The sequence below is a fragment of the Quercus lobata genome, chromosome 5, assembly GCF_001633185.2.
Source record: "Quercus lobata isolate SW786 chromosome 5, ValleyOak3.0 Primary Assembly, whole genome shotgun sequence".
In the NCBI taxonomy this organism is placed as follows: Eukaryota; Viridiplantae; Streptophyta; class Magnoliopsida; order Fagales; family Fagaceae; genus Quercus; species Quercus lobata.
Genome location: NC_044908.1, coordinates 70,915,836 through 70,934,097, shown reverse-complemented (window position 1 = coordinate 70,934,097; position 18,262 = coordinate 70,915,836). Strand labels below are relative to the sequence as shown.

General features: G+C 34.2%; 1 protein-coding gene across 1 annotated transcript in view; it reads right to left on the bottom strand.

The window, feature by feature from the left end:
- The window catches only part of LOC115992699, a 35,269-nt gene extending 21,639 nt beyond the window's left edge, over positions 1-13,630 (bottom strand). The window contains exons 1-6 of the mRNA XM_031116927.1: positions 13,610-13,630; positions 13,389-13,448; positions 12,373-12,915; positions 7,052-7,121; positions 6,095-6,629; positions 5,611-5,760 (exon numbers count right to left, since the gene is read on the bottom strand). Coding sequence (XP_030972787.1) covers positions 5,611-5,760; positions 6,095-6,617 — 673 coding nt within the window. The 5' untranslated portion in view covers positions 6,618-6,629; positions 7,052-7,121; positions 12,373-12,915; positions 13,389-13,448; positions 13,610-13,630. The remainder of the gene's footprint in view (positions 1-5,610; positions 5,761-6,094; positions 6,630-7,051; positions 7,122-12,372; positions 12,916-13,388; positions 13,449-13,609) is intronic.
- Between the last annotated feature and the right edge of the window lie 4,632 nt (positions 13,631-18,262).

Sequence of the window (18,262 nt, the reverse complement as noted above, 5' to 3'; positions counted from 1 at the left end):
TAAAAAATTATGAGTATTGCCAGTATCAATCAAAATAGTGAACTAATGTCCATTGATTTTACCCTTTATCCTAATAGTTCCAGGTAAGGGACAACCCAAAAGAGCATAAAGAGTAATTTCAACTTTTGCTATCTTAGGTTCAGGTTCATCAAGATTAGATTGTAACACAATAGCATCAGATTCATCTAATTCTAAAAACTGCACACTAGAATTTGGTCCTTGAAAATGGTATATATCTTCTAATAAGAAGAGTTTGGTAGACTTACATTGATGTCCAGGTTGGAATTTGCCATCACAGTTGAAGCAAAGACCTTTCTTCCTCCTTTCCTCTATCTGAGTAGGTGACAATCTTTATAATGGAAGCTTGAATCTTGAATCCAATTTAACCTCAAGTTTTGGGCATAGAATTGAAGGTTAGGTAGATTCAAATGAAGTTTTATAACCTCTATGGCTACTAATAAGATATTCTTCTTGGATTTTGGCCAATCCAAAGGCTTCATTGAGACTTTTGGCACTAAACATCTTCATTGCCAACCTCACAATATCCTTCAGGCCACTAAGGAAACAACTCATCTTATGATTCTCCGATAAGCCTTTGATTCTATTTGACGGATCCTTAAATTGCCCTTCGTAAACCACAACACTAGTTGTCTGCTTCAATCTAGTCAATGCCTCCATTGGATCCTCATATGCAGTAGCTCCAAACCTTGTTAGCAAAGCAATCACAAAACCTTCTTAGTCCACAAACAAGCCCACTTCATCACTATCTTGAAACCACACCAAAGCATCTCCATCCATATGGAACATAGCCATCAAAAGCCTCTCATTGAATGGGGTCTAATAGATACAGAAATATTGAGTTTCTTTTTACACCCAAGTTAAGGGCCATCCCCTTGAATCGAGGGAAATCAAGTTTCACATTTTTGGTCAGATTTGAGAGAGGAAGAGTCATAACTTGAGAAATTAGAGATTTCAAAGAAGAGGATCATTGTTGTTGTCTTCTTTCCTCTGCTTCAGTGAGTTTTTGTAGAGCCAAGCTAATGACATTTAGTTGTTGAGTGTTAGCATTCAATTTTTGAGTGCTAGTGTTCAACTACTAGTTGCTTTCTTGTAGAGAATGAGCATGGTGGTCTATGGTGGTTTTAAGAAGAGATATGGATTCATTGATGTAAGAGGAGGATCGAGTTTCAGCCATGGTTGCAGGAAGGTAGGCTCTGATACCAGTTGTTAGGTTCTCAACAAATCAAAAATGGATGGAGAGAATAATGGAAATGAGAAAGAAAAGAGAGTTACTTTGGGGGTAACAACCTCTTAAGCAATAGGGAGAACTAGAGAGGAATAGTAAGAGAAAACTTTGTTAATTTTGTATATATCCCTCTTATTCATTTTTAGTCCTCTTATATACAATTCTCCCTCCACAACTCTTATCATTTCCCGCCTAAAGAGTACTAACTAACTAACTAACACTTTGACATCAGCATAACTAACTAATTGCCATCAGCTTTAGCCTTATCTCTTTCTCAAAAAAAAAAAAAAAAAAGTTTCAGCCTTATCTAACTAACTAAACCAACATATCAAAAGTAATAACATACATTGTAATACATGTTAACCCTTAGTACATCACATTTGGATTCCTAACATAGAGCAACTACCACTGTTGCTATAATCAAATTAGTAGCTAAAAACAAATCATGACAAACTACTTTGAAAATGGGAAAGTTGCTCAAATAGAAAATCAAGTGATAGGAAGACTTAGAGGTTGTTTGGATTGGCACAAAATTGAGTGATATCACTCGGTTTCCATTACTCATAATCCAAAACTTGAGGGACCCACAGTAAACAAATTGTTTGGCTTTTTTTTTTTAGTGATGTTTCCATCACTCAAAACTCAAAAATTTGAGTTTGAGTAATGAAAATTGAAAATATAATTTTGGTGTTTTTAGATTATGGAATATGAGTTATAATGGCAAAATGGCAAGAAAATCAAATTTGTGGGACCCATTCTCTTGATTTGTCACTGTCAAGTAACAGTGTCATATTACTCTCTTTTTTTTCTTCATACCCACTCCGCCACCAACAACCTTTTTTTTTCTTCATTCTTTCTTTCTTTCTTCATGAGACCCACTCCACCACCAACGGGAGGTTTTTTTTTCTCCTCTTCTTCCTGGTTGTCTCTTTCTGTCTTTTCTTCTTTTTCTTTCTTTCTTTCTTCTTCAGACCCACTCACCATGTTCATCCACGCATAAATATATACCCAGAAATAGAAACCCTCTCCTCATTTTTGTGATTTTGGTCTTCGATCTAAGGAATCCTGGGTTTAGGTTTGGGTTTGGGTTTTCTGTGTTTGTGGGTTTGGGTTGGCAATTTTGGATCACCGATTTGAAGATTTTGTGTTGGTGTGTTTGGGTTTTCTGTGTTTGTAGTTGTGGTTTGAAGCTTGGGTTGTAATGGAGGTGGGTTTGTGTGGTTGGTGGTGGTATTGATGATTGAAATTTTTTTTCTTTTTGTGGGTGTAGTTGATGGTTAGATTTTTTTTTTTTTGGGGCCGTTGGTGGTGTTGACAGTGGTGGGTTCTGAGTTTGCCATTGATGGTGGTGATGGACTTGGGAGAATATGAAAGAGGGGAAGAGAAAATGGACACGGGTAGCAACCATAACCCTTATGTAGTGTTAGTGGGGTGGATTCCACCATTTTGGAAAAAAATGGACTTAAAAGTTGAGATATATGACTAAGTTTTGTAACCAAATAACAATTTTGGAGTTTTTGAGTGATAGTGGAGTTTGGGTTATAAGTATTGAATTATGAAAAAATGAGTAGAAGAGATGAATACTTTCAAAATGAATTTTCTATATTTTGTAGTGAGCATGGAATATCACACCAAAGTTCAGCACCTTATACACCGAGAAAAAATTTTTTAAAGAAAAAAAAAAATTGTAGACATGATAAATACCATAATCTTAAGCAAGGAAATGAAATTCGTACGGCCGAAAAAATTCGTACCGGTTACCAAACCGGTACCAAAAATGTCTTAAAATGTACTAGATTAAATACTAGATGTTTTAGTTGATACTAGATGTTTCCGTCTGTACCAGCCATTTCAGATGGTATTTGTGCTTCCGGCCGGTATAAGAAATGCTCTTTAAACCCAGTCGCAAGCGCCTTCAATTTATTTTTTGTCGCTGCATTATTTTTCTCCTCACCTTTTCATCCGCGTCAACAACTCTTTGTAACAATGTCTTCTTCATCGTTTCTTTCTTTTAGCTTCTCTTTCTATCTTTTGCTTTCTCTTTTTTACCCCTGCTCTTTTATTTTCATTGCCTAGCTATACCCCATGTTTCAAAAAGTAAGTGAAAGTCTATGGTCTACCCACTAAAAAGTTGTGGACAAATCAATGAATTTATGTGGTTTGTCAACCTTCCAGGTGGCAAATATTAAGTTACTAAAGTTTTAACACTTGGCTGGAACTAAACATATTAATTCGGGATAGACTTCTCATCAAAAATAAATTTGGGATGGACTTAATTACAATTTTCAATATTTTTAATAGATTATATAAAATATTTATTAATTTAATAATAAAATAACGGTAAACTTGAAATGATACACCGGTACCAAAACATACCTTTTGTTAAACCGAAATGGCTTCTAGTACGAAATTGACTCTCTTAATCTTAAGTGCAAAGCTCTCATTTAATTTGCGGGAAGAAACTTTGCAAATTGTGTCTCATATATACGATAGAGTTTCATCTAAAAAGATAAATGCATCTCCATACGAGTTATGAATTATGGAATGAAAATCAGCATAATGGATGGTGGTTCATCAAGTGAACAAAGGATAATTCAAAGGGTAAGGAAAGAAATCGACTTTGGTATGGAATTTATTTCCTATTGAACTCTTGTTAAAGGTAATAGAGATGTAGTCCTAAATATGTTGTAGTTGATACGGTCCTAAAAAAAACTTGTGAGCAAATTTACACCTCTAGAGTTATTGAAGAGGAGAGTAGAAGGCTTGCTGACGAGAGCTAGCTAAGAGAAGAGAAAATAAATAAATAAAATACTGAAAAGGGGGCAGAGAGAGAGAGAGAGACGGTGAAAAATAAATAAATAAATAACATAGTTTGGAAAATTATCGCGACAATCCAATTAGTGGGCGCAAACAAAAGGATAAATTTGAATATGGCTGGACAGGGGCCCATGGCCCCTGGCTTTCCACTCCCTCTTTATTTTAATAAAGAAATCTTATATTAGGTGCAATATTTACTTAATGGATCCCATTGATTTTTTTAAATCTACAATTATTTTTTTGTGTGGATGATATCTAACACTCATTTAGAATACTAATGTCATTTATTTTGGGATAATTTAATAGTTATAACGGAAAGAAAATATTTAAACCTTAAATGTCTCCGTTAAAATATCAAGACACTGATCAATTGAGCTACAACCTCTTGACGTTTTTTTTTTCTTTTAACACTATTTTTTTTTACCTACATAACTAATTAACTTTAATAGCATTTAAAGCATATGTTATAAAAAATATATAAGAAAATCTCATTATAAAAAGCTCTTTTGTTTTTATTTTTAAAAAACCTGGTTTTTATTTTGTATCAGAGAGTTAGGAATACACAAGTGCATGAATTGTTTTTTTCTCACTAGAAGAAAAGATTCTATTATTTTTATACTACTACTACCATATATGTACACAAAGGCATATAAAAGTAACATTTATTGTTTAATTTATCTATAATTAATTAATTTGTATACATTTTATGATTTTTAAAAAAATATTATTATATTCTAATTTGTAATATTTAACTTATTCAATAAAAGAAGTTGATTTAAAATGTTTCAATGATGTAGATTCCAATTCTAGTTAACTCAACATGTAAAATTTTTTATTGTTATAAAATGGTCATTAAGGGATTTAATTTTAAATCTTGTCTTAAAAAGAAAAAAACAATTGCCTGTCTTGATGATAAAGATTGCTTACACGTGACTTAATGAAATGAAATATTTTTCTTAAATTATATAAATTGATTTGATGAAATTTTTTTTATACATGAAAAAATAAATAATACTAAAGACATGTTTTAAGTATTAATTATTCAGATATAATTCCGTTAAGAATAAATTATTTTATAACATTTTTACAAACTGTTATTATAACCAATTATTATTGGTATTTTCATCTAGTCTCATCACTAATTATACTTTTTTACTTATCAATAACTACTCACCGGCCACATCAACTTTTTGTAAAATTGTTTGTACCTCTAACATTTTCCTATATGTATTATTTTTTGGATTAAAAAATTATTAATAAATTTAGCTTAATCCCTTTGAAAACAATTTCAGACTCCACCGCACATTCTTAATGTTTGACAATAAATAAACACAATTGGGAAATGGCTTTTTCTAACGTATTATCTTAGAGCATATGTTAGTAAATTATTTTATAAAATTTTTTATGAGAAATTGTATTAAAAAAAAAAAAAAACTGGTAACTTTTTCAATTTTCAATGAAAAATTTACTAAAATGGATGATATATATATATATATATATATATATATGAAAAGTCAATTGCAAGTATGTGCAAAAATGATCTTTACCATTGCTGAAATTTCTCACATGGGATCCACTTCTGCGCACGGGTTCAAAAGCAGAGGGGATGCAAGACAGAAGCTGAAGAGCGGTCATCTCATCTTGGTCTGCTTCACCAATTATATGTCGGAACCGTGTTGCTATATTCAGAGCCAAACCTGATTATGTATTTTGTGCATGGAAAACCCACGGATGTACCCCCACGCACAAACCACGTTAATAGAAAGAAATGGAAAAAAAATTCACAGAGATACAATCATATTCTTCTATTTACTTGTTCATTTGGAACAGTTTATATTGTTGAAATTAAAATTTTTTTACTGAAAATGTATAAAAAAGTTGAAAAATAATTTGAATAGTACAATAAGATCCAGGAATAATATTAAAAAATATAATGAAGTTTATAAATAGTAGCAAAATAAACTAAAATTATAAATAAACTGAAAATTTCAGCCCATTCCACATGAACAGTACATGAGCGTGGGAACTTACCGAATTGGCGAGCAAGGATGGCAATGTGAAGAATAGTGGTCTTGTCATTCCTCTGGATAAGTGATTTCAGCGTATCTTCATCATATTTTGAAATTTCATCTGCCAGAAAGTTGAAAATCTTTATCTTAGCATATCGGACTGACTGAAAGAGTACGCTTTCTCCAAGCTCGTTGCGCATGCTTAACAACTCTGGGGCTTTCTCTAATATCTTCGTTGCTACCTCCTCCGAGCAGTCGTCAAGAGTAGCAACCTCGTGGAGGACAGTGTTTCCAGAAACATTTTTGCTGGTGGTAATTTTGTGGATATGGTGGTGAGGCAATGCTTCAAGAAGTCTAAGTACCAAGCCAGTTTGTTTCGAGTACGTGGCCACGTGGAGCACCGTGTCTTCGTGTATGGTCAGTCTGTGCATTGCATGGTCAGCAAAACGTTCACAAAGTTCTATCACTTTCTCCACGTCTTCCTTCAGTATAGCATTGTACAGCTCTCCCTTTAATTTATCCTCATTTTCTAGCATGGAAGCCATTAATTGAAGCGTCTGTAAAACCAGAGAGACATGAAAGGAAGGAGGGGAGGTGTTAGAAGGTTTCAAGAAGAGTGGGTTTTTTATATTTGTATATATATTTTGACTGTTGATTTTGCAAAACGTGACTTCTACTCTTACTTCTCATTTTTGCTTAAACAAATGGAAGCCGCTGACTGACACACACAAGATGGCTTTTTTAAAAAATATATATATAAAATAAAAAAAATCTATTCCTCTCTTTTCTTTTCTGATCAGTTTCTTCCTCTTTCTCCTCTCTGCTCTCTCTCGATCACTATGTCTCTCAACCCAAAATCACAATACAAAGGGAAAAAAAATTATAAGATCAACAGCAAAAAAATAAAATAGAACACACTCACTCTCTCTCAACCCAGAATTACAGCCAAAAAAAATAAAAAGGCCTAGAACCAGTGTACCTATTACGAACCCAGCTTGTGTTTCACCGAAATCTAGATCTGTATGGTGTACCCCTCTCCATCGCAAAGCCTTCAATCAATGAAGAAAGAAAAAACTGTTGGAAAACGGGAGAAGGAAGGAAAAAAGAATGAGGAAATTAAGAGAGGACTGGTGAACTAGTTTATAAAGAAGAAAAGAAAGAGACATAAAGGCATGAGAAGCAGGGGCGGCGCTACATTGAAGGCAGGAATTCAAATGAACCCCTGAACTGGAAAAAAAAGAAAATTTTTATATATAATTAAAAAAAAAAAAAATTTGTTGACCCCTATAATAAAAATTTACACACCCTGGCCTTAAGCCCAGCTGAATTTAGCTTCTAAACAAGTCCAATAGAAAATTTGTTGATCTTAAATCTCAGAAAAAAAAAAAAAAAAAAAAAAAAAAAAAAAAAAAAAAGAGAGCAAATTGCAAGTTCCCAAATTGCACTCCTCCCCAGTTCCCTTTCCAAACCCAAAGATCTCAAAGACTTAAAAATCCAACCTTGTCACCGTATCACCATGATCTACCGCCTGACGTTGGTGTGTCCCTGATCTACCGCCGTCACTTGATCTCTCTCAAGCAATCTCAATTCTCATTTGATTTAGGGTCTGTTTAGATTAAACTTTTTTTGTTGGGATTAAAAATTAATAATTTTTAAATGTGTGAATAGTATTATAGAACCTATTTTTAATAAAAAAAATTATTGAAAAGTAAAATTTATAGAACTACATACAGTACACAAATATACTGTTTACGGACAAAAAGTCATCAAGTGCGGCTACCAAGAAAAAAGGAAAAAAGAAAAAAAAGAAAAAAACGCGTTGAAAGCAAAACGCGGCTTTCTCTCACTCTTTCACCGTGTTTGTTTATTAGTTTACAGTGTTTTGAAAATAAAAAAAGCTTTTGAGTTTTTATCTTTTTCACTTTTGAGTCTATGACCGTCAATTTCTAAGCCCGTGTTTACTGTTTGATCGTTTAAGTCTTTTGATATAAAGTCTTTGAGTGGATCAATCAGTGGGAGCATTAACACTAAAATGAAAATGAAAGTCACTTACTCAATGGGGCCGTAGGACATAAATTAAATTAAAGAGTTGTAAAAAATATACAAAAGAATTGCTCAAAAATGTCTTGTGAATTCAATAAAATAATTGCAAAGAGTAAAAGATATAAATTAATAAATTAAAGTATTCTAAGAAATAATAATTAATACGATTTATTTAGAAACACTAGATGGTTTTCAAGATTTTATTTTAGTAACAATAATTAATATGTTTATTGTATTAGAAAAAAAAATATGTCAAATGAACTTTATAGTTTATCTTTTATTCTTTTTATAGTACTATTGACAAATTTTTAATAATGAATGGGAGATCAGTGAATGAATGATTGTTTGGCTGTATATATTGAAAAAAAATGTAACTAATAGGATTGATAAAAAAATTATCTTGCAACGATTTCAAAAAATGAAACCTCATAAAAAGCAATTGTAAAACTTCAAGTATTTGAATACTTTTTTTTTTTAGTGATATTGATATATTCAAATTCTCTTTTGTTTTAGATTTTATATAGTTTATATTTCTTTTTGATCCAATGATCCCCCTAGAAAAAAAAAAGTCCTAAAGCCGCCACTGGGTCATAGAAGGCTATACACACACATGTATATATAAACTAATCTAAAATTTCTCATAAAAACTAATCTAATTTTTTTCATAAAAAAGAAAAAAAAAGTTGAAGTAGTATGTGAATATATATATATATATATATATTCACACATTAGTTGGTAAATCGTACAATGCACAAGGGAAAGTTTAACATAATATGATCTTTTTAATTATTTTTTTGGTCTAAAAAAATGTGAAAATTTGATAATTAATGTTAATTATTAATAGAAATTTTTTATAATTTTTTTATATAGAATTACATATTTTAGCATCATGCATTTATTATGAATTTGTTCATATATGAAATTATATAGTCTATTATTTAAAGAAATTTTGATATACCAAAATTCTAAAGGAGGATTTAAATATAAAATAAAATTTTATATTTTAAAAAATATATTAGAATAATAACATATAAAATTGTGAGAACTATTATAAGGTATAATGTTATGAGATCAACTAAAAGTTAAATAGTTTTAGTTTTATATATATTATAAATTATTCGTCCGTGTGAGTAATAGGCTATTCTTTAGATTTCAAAATTTTTGATATATAATTTGGCACCTTAAATAATTTTTAGTTTTATTGTCGTCTCCCCTTTGTTTTGTTTTGGCTTTTTTTTTGTTTTTTTGTTTTTTTTTGTCGTCTCCCCTTTGGGCAGGTAAATAAAGAAGTGGTGTATATGGAATTGGAATTTATTTTGTCTTTCCTTGGAGAATATGAAAAGCCAGAAAAGGTACTTTAATGGCCAGCTGTTGAGGCATGTATTCTCTTCTAGAGCGAAGACACGTATGAAATGGTTGGTTCTAGTACCATTTCATATTGGTAAGTGCACTCCAGAAAAACCAGGATGATTCGAAAGTTAGGTGGAACAGGGGCGTATCATAGATAACACAGTGAAAGAGATAGATTAGTTGGAGAGAACTTTGGATTCCGCTGAAGACGTTTTTCAGGATGTTTGCGTCTTTGTCGGTAGGTCTTTGGTAGGTCTTTTATACTGTTCATTAGGTTTGATAAGTAATTTTTCTAATAAAATTTTCATTAAAATTAAGAGTTACGATATTATTCATATATTTAAAAATTATTTTACTATAATGTTTTCAGTTTTTAGTTTTTAAATTTTAGCAATAATTAGTATTCAAATAGACCTAGAAAGAAAGTAAAGAAAAAGCAAAACTCACCATTTTGAATACCTGTTGATTTGGCAAAAAAAAACAAAAACAAAAAAAAAAGTACCTCAGCCAGCAAACATGTCACTTAATTGCCTAAACTAATAGAGGGAGGGGTTTTATTAATAGAACCAAACTTCAAGGTATAAAATCTAATTTTTTAAATTTTACGGTGTTTAATCTAAATAATTCCAAACTTCAAGATGTACTCATCGTTTCAAAAACCGATATGGTCAAAGAACTAGTAAAGAGACTGGTTATCAGTTTTTTGGTCTGACCGAGGTCGAATTGATGATGTCATAAATAATTTAATTTAAAATATTAAAATAAATTTTATGTGAATTTTTATTTTTCATAAATTATATTAAGAAAATATTTAATAAAAATGTAAGATTTTCTTTATTCCTCATTTTTTTCCTAATTAATAATTGTTGAAAAAGTATAATTTGCTATTTAAGTTCCGCATATATATATATTATAAATAATTTTTTTTTTTATGAATTATATAAATAATAGTTTGATATTTAACTCTCAACTTTTAACTCTTTATTAAAAAAAAAAAAAAAAAACCGAAAACCAAAGTTCTAAATGTCAGATGACAACAGTCATTCATTACCTTTCTTTGCATACTTTCATAGCAATTATCACACTCACTGATTCACATGTGTTACTCTTGTTTGTTTTTTTTTTTTTCTTTTTTTTTCTTTTTTTTTTCTTTTTTTTTATCTACAACTACACATTACCACCTATCCTCAAGGCCTCAAATCAGATTCAAACTCGTTTTTAAATTTTACTCCTTCTTAGTTTTCTTTCCACACTTTTTCGATAATGCAGTAGATATCATCTCAGCCGCTCCCTCTCAAATCTCAAGTCTTTTTCTTTCTCAAGATAAGTTTTTGATAGTATTCCTTGAAATTTTATTCTAGTCAAAGCTAAAAGCACAAATTTCTTATACATGTCATCCAATAGAAGTATTTCTTTTATTTTATTTTCACCCACAAATGTGAATATTTTCTCCAATTTTACTTTAGTGCAAATCTAAGAAGTTTGTTCCATTTTATTCTAATTTTTCTTTTTATTCTTCTTTAGATTGAAGAACCAGTTTAACTATAGCAGTTCCCGGTTTTTCCAGTTGAACCGATAGTTTTTGGTTTTTCTCGGTTTTTCTTTCATTTTTGGGTTTTAATGATAATTGGACCGGATTGGTGTCTAGTTCTCGGTTGAACCGGCCTGTCCGGTCTGGTTTTTACAACCATGAATGTACTTTGCAATTTATCCAAGTTAATTATTAAGGAAAACAAATGTTACAAAAAATGGAAAAATCACTTTTTTTGGGCCTTAATGGAGGAATTCACCAAAATTAGGGTGACCCTCACTACAAAGTCCCAAGTCTTGATTAGAAGACTTTCCCCTTAGCTCTCCAAATCTCATGCAATTCTGACTTTCATAGACATGGTAAATCACATAATCTTGAGTGCAAAACTCTCATTTAATTTGTGAGGTAGAGACTTTGCTAATTGTGTGTCATATGTATAATAGAGTTTCATACAGAGAGATAAAGGTATCTCCATATGAGATGTGAGTTATGGAATGAAAATCGGCCTAATGGATAGTAATTCACCAAGGGAACTAAGGAGAAGTTAAAGGGTAAGGAAAGAAATCGACTTTGGCCTGGATTTCATATCCTATCAAACTCTTGTTAAAGGTAATAGAGATGTAATCCTAAATATGTTTTAGGTGATACGGTCCTGAAAAAGTTGTGAGAAAAGTTATGTTTCTAGAGTTATTGAAAGAGGAGAGAAGAAAGCTAGCTAAAGAGAGAGAAGAGAGGTAGTTAGGAGAAGAGAAAGAAAATAAGAAAAAATAATAAAAAGGGGCAGAGAGAGAGAACAAAATAACATACTTTGGAAAATTATCACAACAATCCAATTAGTGGGCACAAACAAGAGGATAAATTTGAACAAAAGATACTATGATTTTTATGGTTATAAGTTTGAGACTTGACCTACTTTATTGTCCAAATACAAGAGAAAATAAATTTGATTTATTATTATTATTATTATTATTATCACAACAAAAATAACATTTATTGTTTAATTTATCTAAAATTAACTGATTTGTATACATTTTACGATTTTTTAAATATTATTATATTCTAACAAGTACTGTTTAACTTATTTAATAAAATGGTTGATTTAAAATATTTTTATAGTATAAATTTCAGTTCCAATTAATTCAATAAGTAAAGTCTCATCACATAATAGAAATCAAGGGATTTAAGTTCAAATCTTGTCCAAACAAAGAAAACAAAATCCAACTACTTGGCTTGATGATAAAGAAAACCCAAAAAATATACCCCCACACAAAAACCAAATTAATAGAAAGAAAGGAAAAAAAGAAAATCACAGATACAATCATATACTTCTACTATTTTTGTGCCCGCTGGGACTTTACATGAGCGTGGGAACTTACCGAATTGGTGAGCAAGGATGTCAATGTGAAATAGTGGTCTTGTCATTCCTCTGGATAAGTGATTTCCGCGCAGCTTCATCATATTCTGAAATTCTAATCCGCCAGAAAGTTGAAAATATTAATCTTACCATAACGGGCAGCCTGAAAGAGTACACTTTCTCCAAGCTCGTTGCGCATGCTTAACCCTTCGGCATTCTCTAACATCTTCGTTGCTACCTCCACAAAGCCGTCGTCGAGAGTTGCTACCTCGTGAAGGACAGTGTTTCCAGAAACATTTTTGCTGGTGGTCATTTTGTGGATATGGTGGTGAGGAAATGCTTCGAGAAGTCCAAGTACCAAGTCAGTTTGTTTCGAGTAAGTGGCAACGTGGAGCACCGTGTCTTTGTGTATGTTCAGTCTGTGCATTGCATGGTCAGTAAAACGTTCACAAAGTTTTATCACATTCTCCACCTCTTCGTTCAGTATAGCATTGTACAGCTCTCCGTTTAATTCATCATCTTTAGCAGCATCATTTTTTAGCGGGGAAGCAATCAATTGAAGCGTCTGTAAAACCAGAGGGACATACAAGGAAGGAGAGGAGGTGTTAGAAGGTTTCCAAAAGAGGGGTTTTGTCATGTTTGTATATGTATTGACCATCGAGTTTGCAAAACGTTACTTCTACTTTTACCTCTCATTTTTTGCTTAAACAAATGGAACCCGCTGACTGACGCCACAATGGCTATTTTTTTTAATCTATTCCTTTCTTTTCTTTTCTGTTCAGTTTCTTTTCTTCCTCTTTCTCCTCTCTGCTCTCTCTCGATCATTCTGTCTCTCAACCCAAAATCATAGCAACAACAAAAAAAAAAATTGGGGAAAACAACAAAAATCACAAAACAAAGGGGAAAATAATCATAAAATCAACAACGAAAAAAATATACAATTAAAAACACATATACACTCTCTCTCTCAACCAAAAATCACACCCAAAAAAAAAAAAAAAAAAAAAAAGCCCTAGAACCAGTGTAACTATTACGTACCCAGCTCCCATTTCGCCAAAATGTAGACCGATATGCTGTACCCAACTCGCATTGCAAATCCTTGAATCAGTGAAGAAAGAAAACACTGTCAGAAACCGGTGAAGGAAGGAAAAAAGTATGGGGAAAGAGAAGATTGGAGAACAAGTTTATAAAGAAGCAAAGAAAAAGAAACAAAGGGAAACACATGAGAAGGTGAGGAAAAGAGAATCTAGGACAATAACTTGTTTGTGATATAACTTTCCCACAATTATGATGTCGTAGAGTGTAAATAGTAATATATATATATATATATAGAGAGAGAGAGAGAGAGAGAGAGAGAGAGAGAGGTTTATGTGAAAATAATAAGTAATTAATTGAAGTTTATCACATAAGATGGTTGTAAAAAAATAGTATAATAAAAGTTGTAGTCCACTAATAACTAGGTGGCAGAGAGGAAAAAGATATGGAAGGGTCAAGAGGGAAATGTGGGTGGGGCAGGCGAAATCTTAAGGTGAGGAGAAGGGAAAAAAGAAAGAATAAGAGAGAAATTGGTTGGATTCAAGGAAGAGGATATTGAACTGTACAAGTCAGTATGTCTGGCATTTTATCGTACATATTGGTATATAGATTGGTACAGAAATCCTAGTGTTTTGTACGTAAGTTTTTTCAGTCGTACTAGTGTGCATACCAAATTTTGACCAGTAAATAGGTGTTGTCCTGAAACAGAAATCTTGAATTATTTTTAAAATTTTTAGAAAGAAGATGATTGTTTTGTAAATTTTTTAGAAATGGGAGAATTGAGGGAAGAAAAAGAAAATTAAGAAAAAGAGAAGAAGTAGTTGAGACTTTTGTAAAACATTGTAATTTTACTCAATTCAGGTCAGTATGTCTTGTTCGTATTGTGTCAAAATAGGAGTATTCGACTAAATAGCTCAACTTGAACCTGACCTATTTAATAATTGTGTCATGACCCTTTAACCCTAACCTAACCTATTAATAAGACAGGTTAACACGACCCAACCCACTTGACACACTTAATAAATGGGCCGTGTTGAGTTGACCTGAATGTGACATAACCCATTTCAACCTGCTTAATATTAAATATAACACATATATAGAAACAAGTTCTTTACATCCCAAATGTAGTGCATATACTTTTAGTCTTCAACCCACATTCAAAATAACATAGTTCAGCAAAATATAGTATTCATCTAGAAATAAGTTATTTACACTCCAAAAGAAAGTGCATACATTTTAAACCAAATTCAAAATAACATAGTAGAGTTTAGAGATCTAGAATTTGTAAAGTTTTTGTGGGAACAGAGAACTTATGACTCGGCCCACTTTCCACTAGGGCCTAGGGCCCGTGCCGAGGAGGGTAACTGCCGAGGACAAGTGGTGAAAGACCAAATAGCCTAGAGACGCAACCGAGGATGACCCTGTCCTCGGCATCCCCAGACTTCAAAGGGAAGAGCGAAATCTCATCGAAGGCTGCCTCCAAAATGCCCTCAGAAGAAGAGGCACGTAGAATGGAACCCACATGGGGGCACGGAGTGGGAGTGGTTCAAGGTGAATACGTCGCCTCCGCATTGAATGCGCCCACAATCGTCCTAGCCATATTAATGAGAAAAGACGCCTGAACAGTGCGGTTTCGGTTAGTGCAACTAACAAAAAGCAGGGAGAGGCGGCTGATGGGATAGGTATTTGAATAGGAACCTGCCTGATAAACAGGTAAAGGGTCAGGATCAACCGAGAATGGCTATATAATGTGAAGACTTGTGCGCCAAAGAAAGGGGGCTCCAAAACCATGGAGTCCTAAGAAAGGGAGAATAGTAAGGACTTGAAGCTCCTTGGATGAGGTCTAAGGACCGGAGCCACTCATGACGTACCAGAATAGATTATTATTAAACACGTTAGGTTCATCCTTGTGCAAATCGATATGGAAACCCTAATTAACTACCATCTGGTGACCAAGGTCTAACCTTTCAAGCCCACGCTCTACAAATTATATTGTTTGGGCCTTTTAACGTACGAACCCAAGACTGATTTTGGGATCATTACAAATTAAGTCCTTACAATTGGCGCCGTCTGTGGGAAAGGCTTGTGTGTTGGCACAGGCGGTGGGTCGAGAAAGTCCCCCCATCACTTCCAACAGCCCGTTGTAGTGCCCTAACGTAAAGTTCCACTAGGGGCTATACTTTTCCATGTGGGGCTACGCTTTTCCATTAGGGGCTACGTTTCGAAGCGTCAGTAGTGCGTATGGTTCTAGGGGCTTGGCCGAGGGGCTAATCCCCCCAAACCAATGTCCCACACCTTGGCCGAGGGGCTGATCTCCCCCAAACTTAAAGAAAAATCTAAGTTTTGGACAAAACCAAGGTATTGCATGGTCCTCGGACTCAAACCTATGGAGAAACCAACTACTTAAAGAAAAAACTAAGTTTTGGACAGAACCAAGGTATTGCATGGTCCTTGGACTCAAACCTATGGAGAAACAAACTACTTAAAGAACTAAGTTTTGGACAGAACCAAGGTATTGCATGGTCCTCGGACTCAAACCTATGGAGAAACCAACTACTTAAAGAAAAAACTAAGTTTTGGACAAAACCAAGGTATTGCATGGTCCTCGGACTCAAACCTATGGGGAAACCAACTACTTAAAGAAAAAACTAAGTTTTGGACAGAACCAAGGTATTGTATGGTCCTCGGACTCAAACCTATAGGGAAACCAACTACTTAAAAAACTAAGTTTTGGACAGAACTAAGGTATTGCATGGTCCTCGGACTCAAACCTATGGGGAAACCAACTACTTAAAAAACTAAGTTTTGGACAAAACCAAGGTATTGCATGGTCCTCGAACTCAAACCTATGGGGAGACCAACTACTTAAAGAAAAAACTAAATTTTGGACAGAACCAAGGTATTGCATGGTCCTCGGACTGAAACCTATGGGGAAACCAACTACTTAAAAAACTAAGTTTCGGACAAAACCAAGGTATTGCATGGTTCTCGAACTCAAACCTATGGGGAAACCAACTACTTAAAGAAAAAACTAAGTTTTGGACAGAACCAATGTATTGCTTGGTCCTCGGACTCAAACCTATGGGGAAACCAACTACTTAAAGAAAAAACTAAGTTTTGGACAGAACCAAGGTATTGCATAGTCCTCGGACTTAAACCTATGGGGAAACCAATTACTTAAAAAATTAAGTTTTGGACAGAACCAAGGTGTTGCATGGTCCTCGGACTCAAACCTATGAGGAAACCAACTACTTAAAAAACTAAGTTTTTGAAAGAACCAAGTTATCGCATAGTCCTCGGACTCAAACCTATGGGGAAACCAACTACTTAAAGAAAAAAATAAGTTTTGGATAGAACCAAGATATTGCATGGTCCTCGGACTCAAACCTATGGGGAAACCAACTACTTAAAGAACTAAGTTTTGGACAGAACCAAGGTATTGCATGGTCCTCGGACTCAAACCTATGGGGAAACCAACTACTTAAAAAACTAAGTTTTGGACAGAACCAAGTTATCGCATGGTCCTCAGACTCAAACCTATGGGGAAACCAACTACTTAAAGAAAAAACTAAGTTTTAGACAGAACCAAGGTATTGCATGGTCCTCGAACTCAAACTTTTGGAGAAACCAACTACTTAAAGAAAAATCTAAGTTTTGGACAAAACCAAGGTATTGTATGGTCCTCGGACTCAAACTTATGGGGAAACCAACTACTTAAAGGAAATATGGATACCAAGTTGGTCCTAACCACACACAGGACATCTCGGATGATGCCTATATCTCCACTGAAGTAGGTTCAGACACGAGTTCAATGCCCTATGGGTGCGGGTGAGCTAGCATTCCGAAACATGATCCTAAATATATCATATGCACAACCATTCATACATATTAAGACAAATCAGTTCCAAAAATCATTTATACCTCCCATCGAAAGTAACTGCACGAATTTTCCCGCCCATAAAGGCAAGGAAATCTCCACCGTTAGATCACCATCGCGCCGTTGAACGTGAGAAGCACAGAGACGGCCGCATTTAATGAGGACACGTTTCGCCTTCCAAAGGTTCCAGGAACGTGTCTCGAGCAGAAGAAGAATCTCGGGAACCGATAGGTGACAAGGATTGACAAGCTTTGGCAGAGGTCTGATGTCATCAAAACCCTCATATTCGGCCGAGGATCCGGACAGCAGGATTTTGAGGGGCTATTATGAGGCTAAAGAACTTATAACTCGGCTCACTTTCCACTAGGGCCTAGGGCCCGTGCCGAGGAGGGTAACTGCCGAGGACAAGTGGTGAAAGACCAAATAGCCTAGAGACGCAGTCGAGGATGACTCTGTCCTCGGCATCCCCAGACTTCAAAGGGAAGAGCGATATCTCGTCGAAGGCTGCCTCCAAAATGCCCTCAGAAGAAGAGCCGCGTAGAATGGGACCCACATGGGGGTACGAAGTGGGGGTGGTTCAAGGTGAATATGTCGCCTCCGCATTGAATGCGCCCACAAACATCCTAGCCATATTAATGAGAAAAGACGTCTAAACAGTGCAGTTTCGGTTAGTGCAACTAACAAAAAGCAAGGGGAGACGGCTGATGGGACAGGTATTTGAATAGGAACATGCCTGATAAATAGGTGGAGGGTCAAGATCAACCGAGAAGGGCTATATAATGTGAAGACTTGTGCGCCAAAGAAAGGGGGCTCCAAAACCATGGAGTCCTAAGAAAGGGAGAATAGTAAGGACTTAACGCTCCTTGGATGAGGTCTAAGGACCGGAGCCACTCATGACATACCGGAATAGATTATTATTAAACACATTAGGTTCATCCTTGTGCAAATCGATATAAAAACCTTGATTAACTACCGTCCGATGACCAAGGCCTAACCTTTC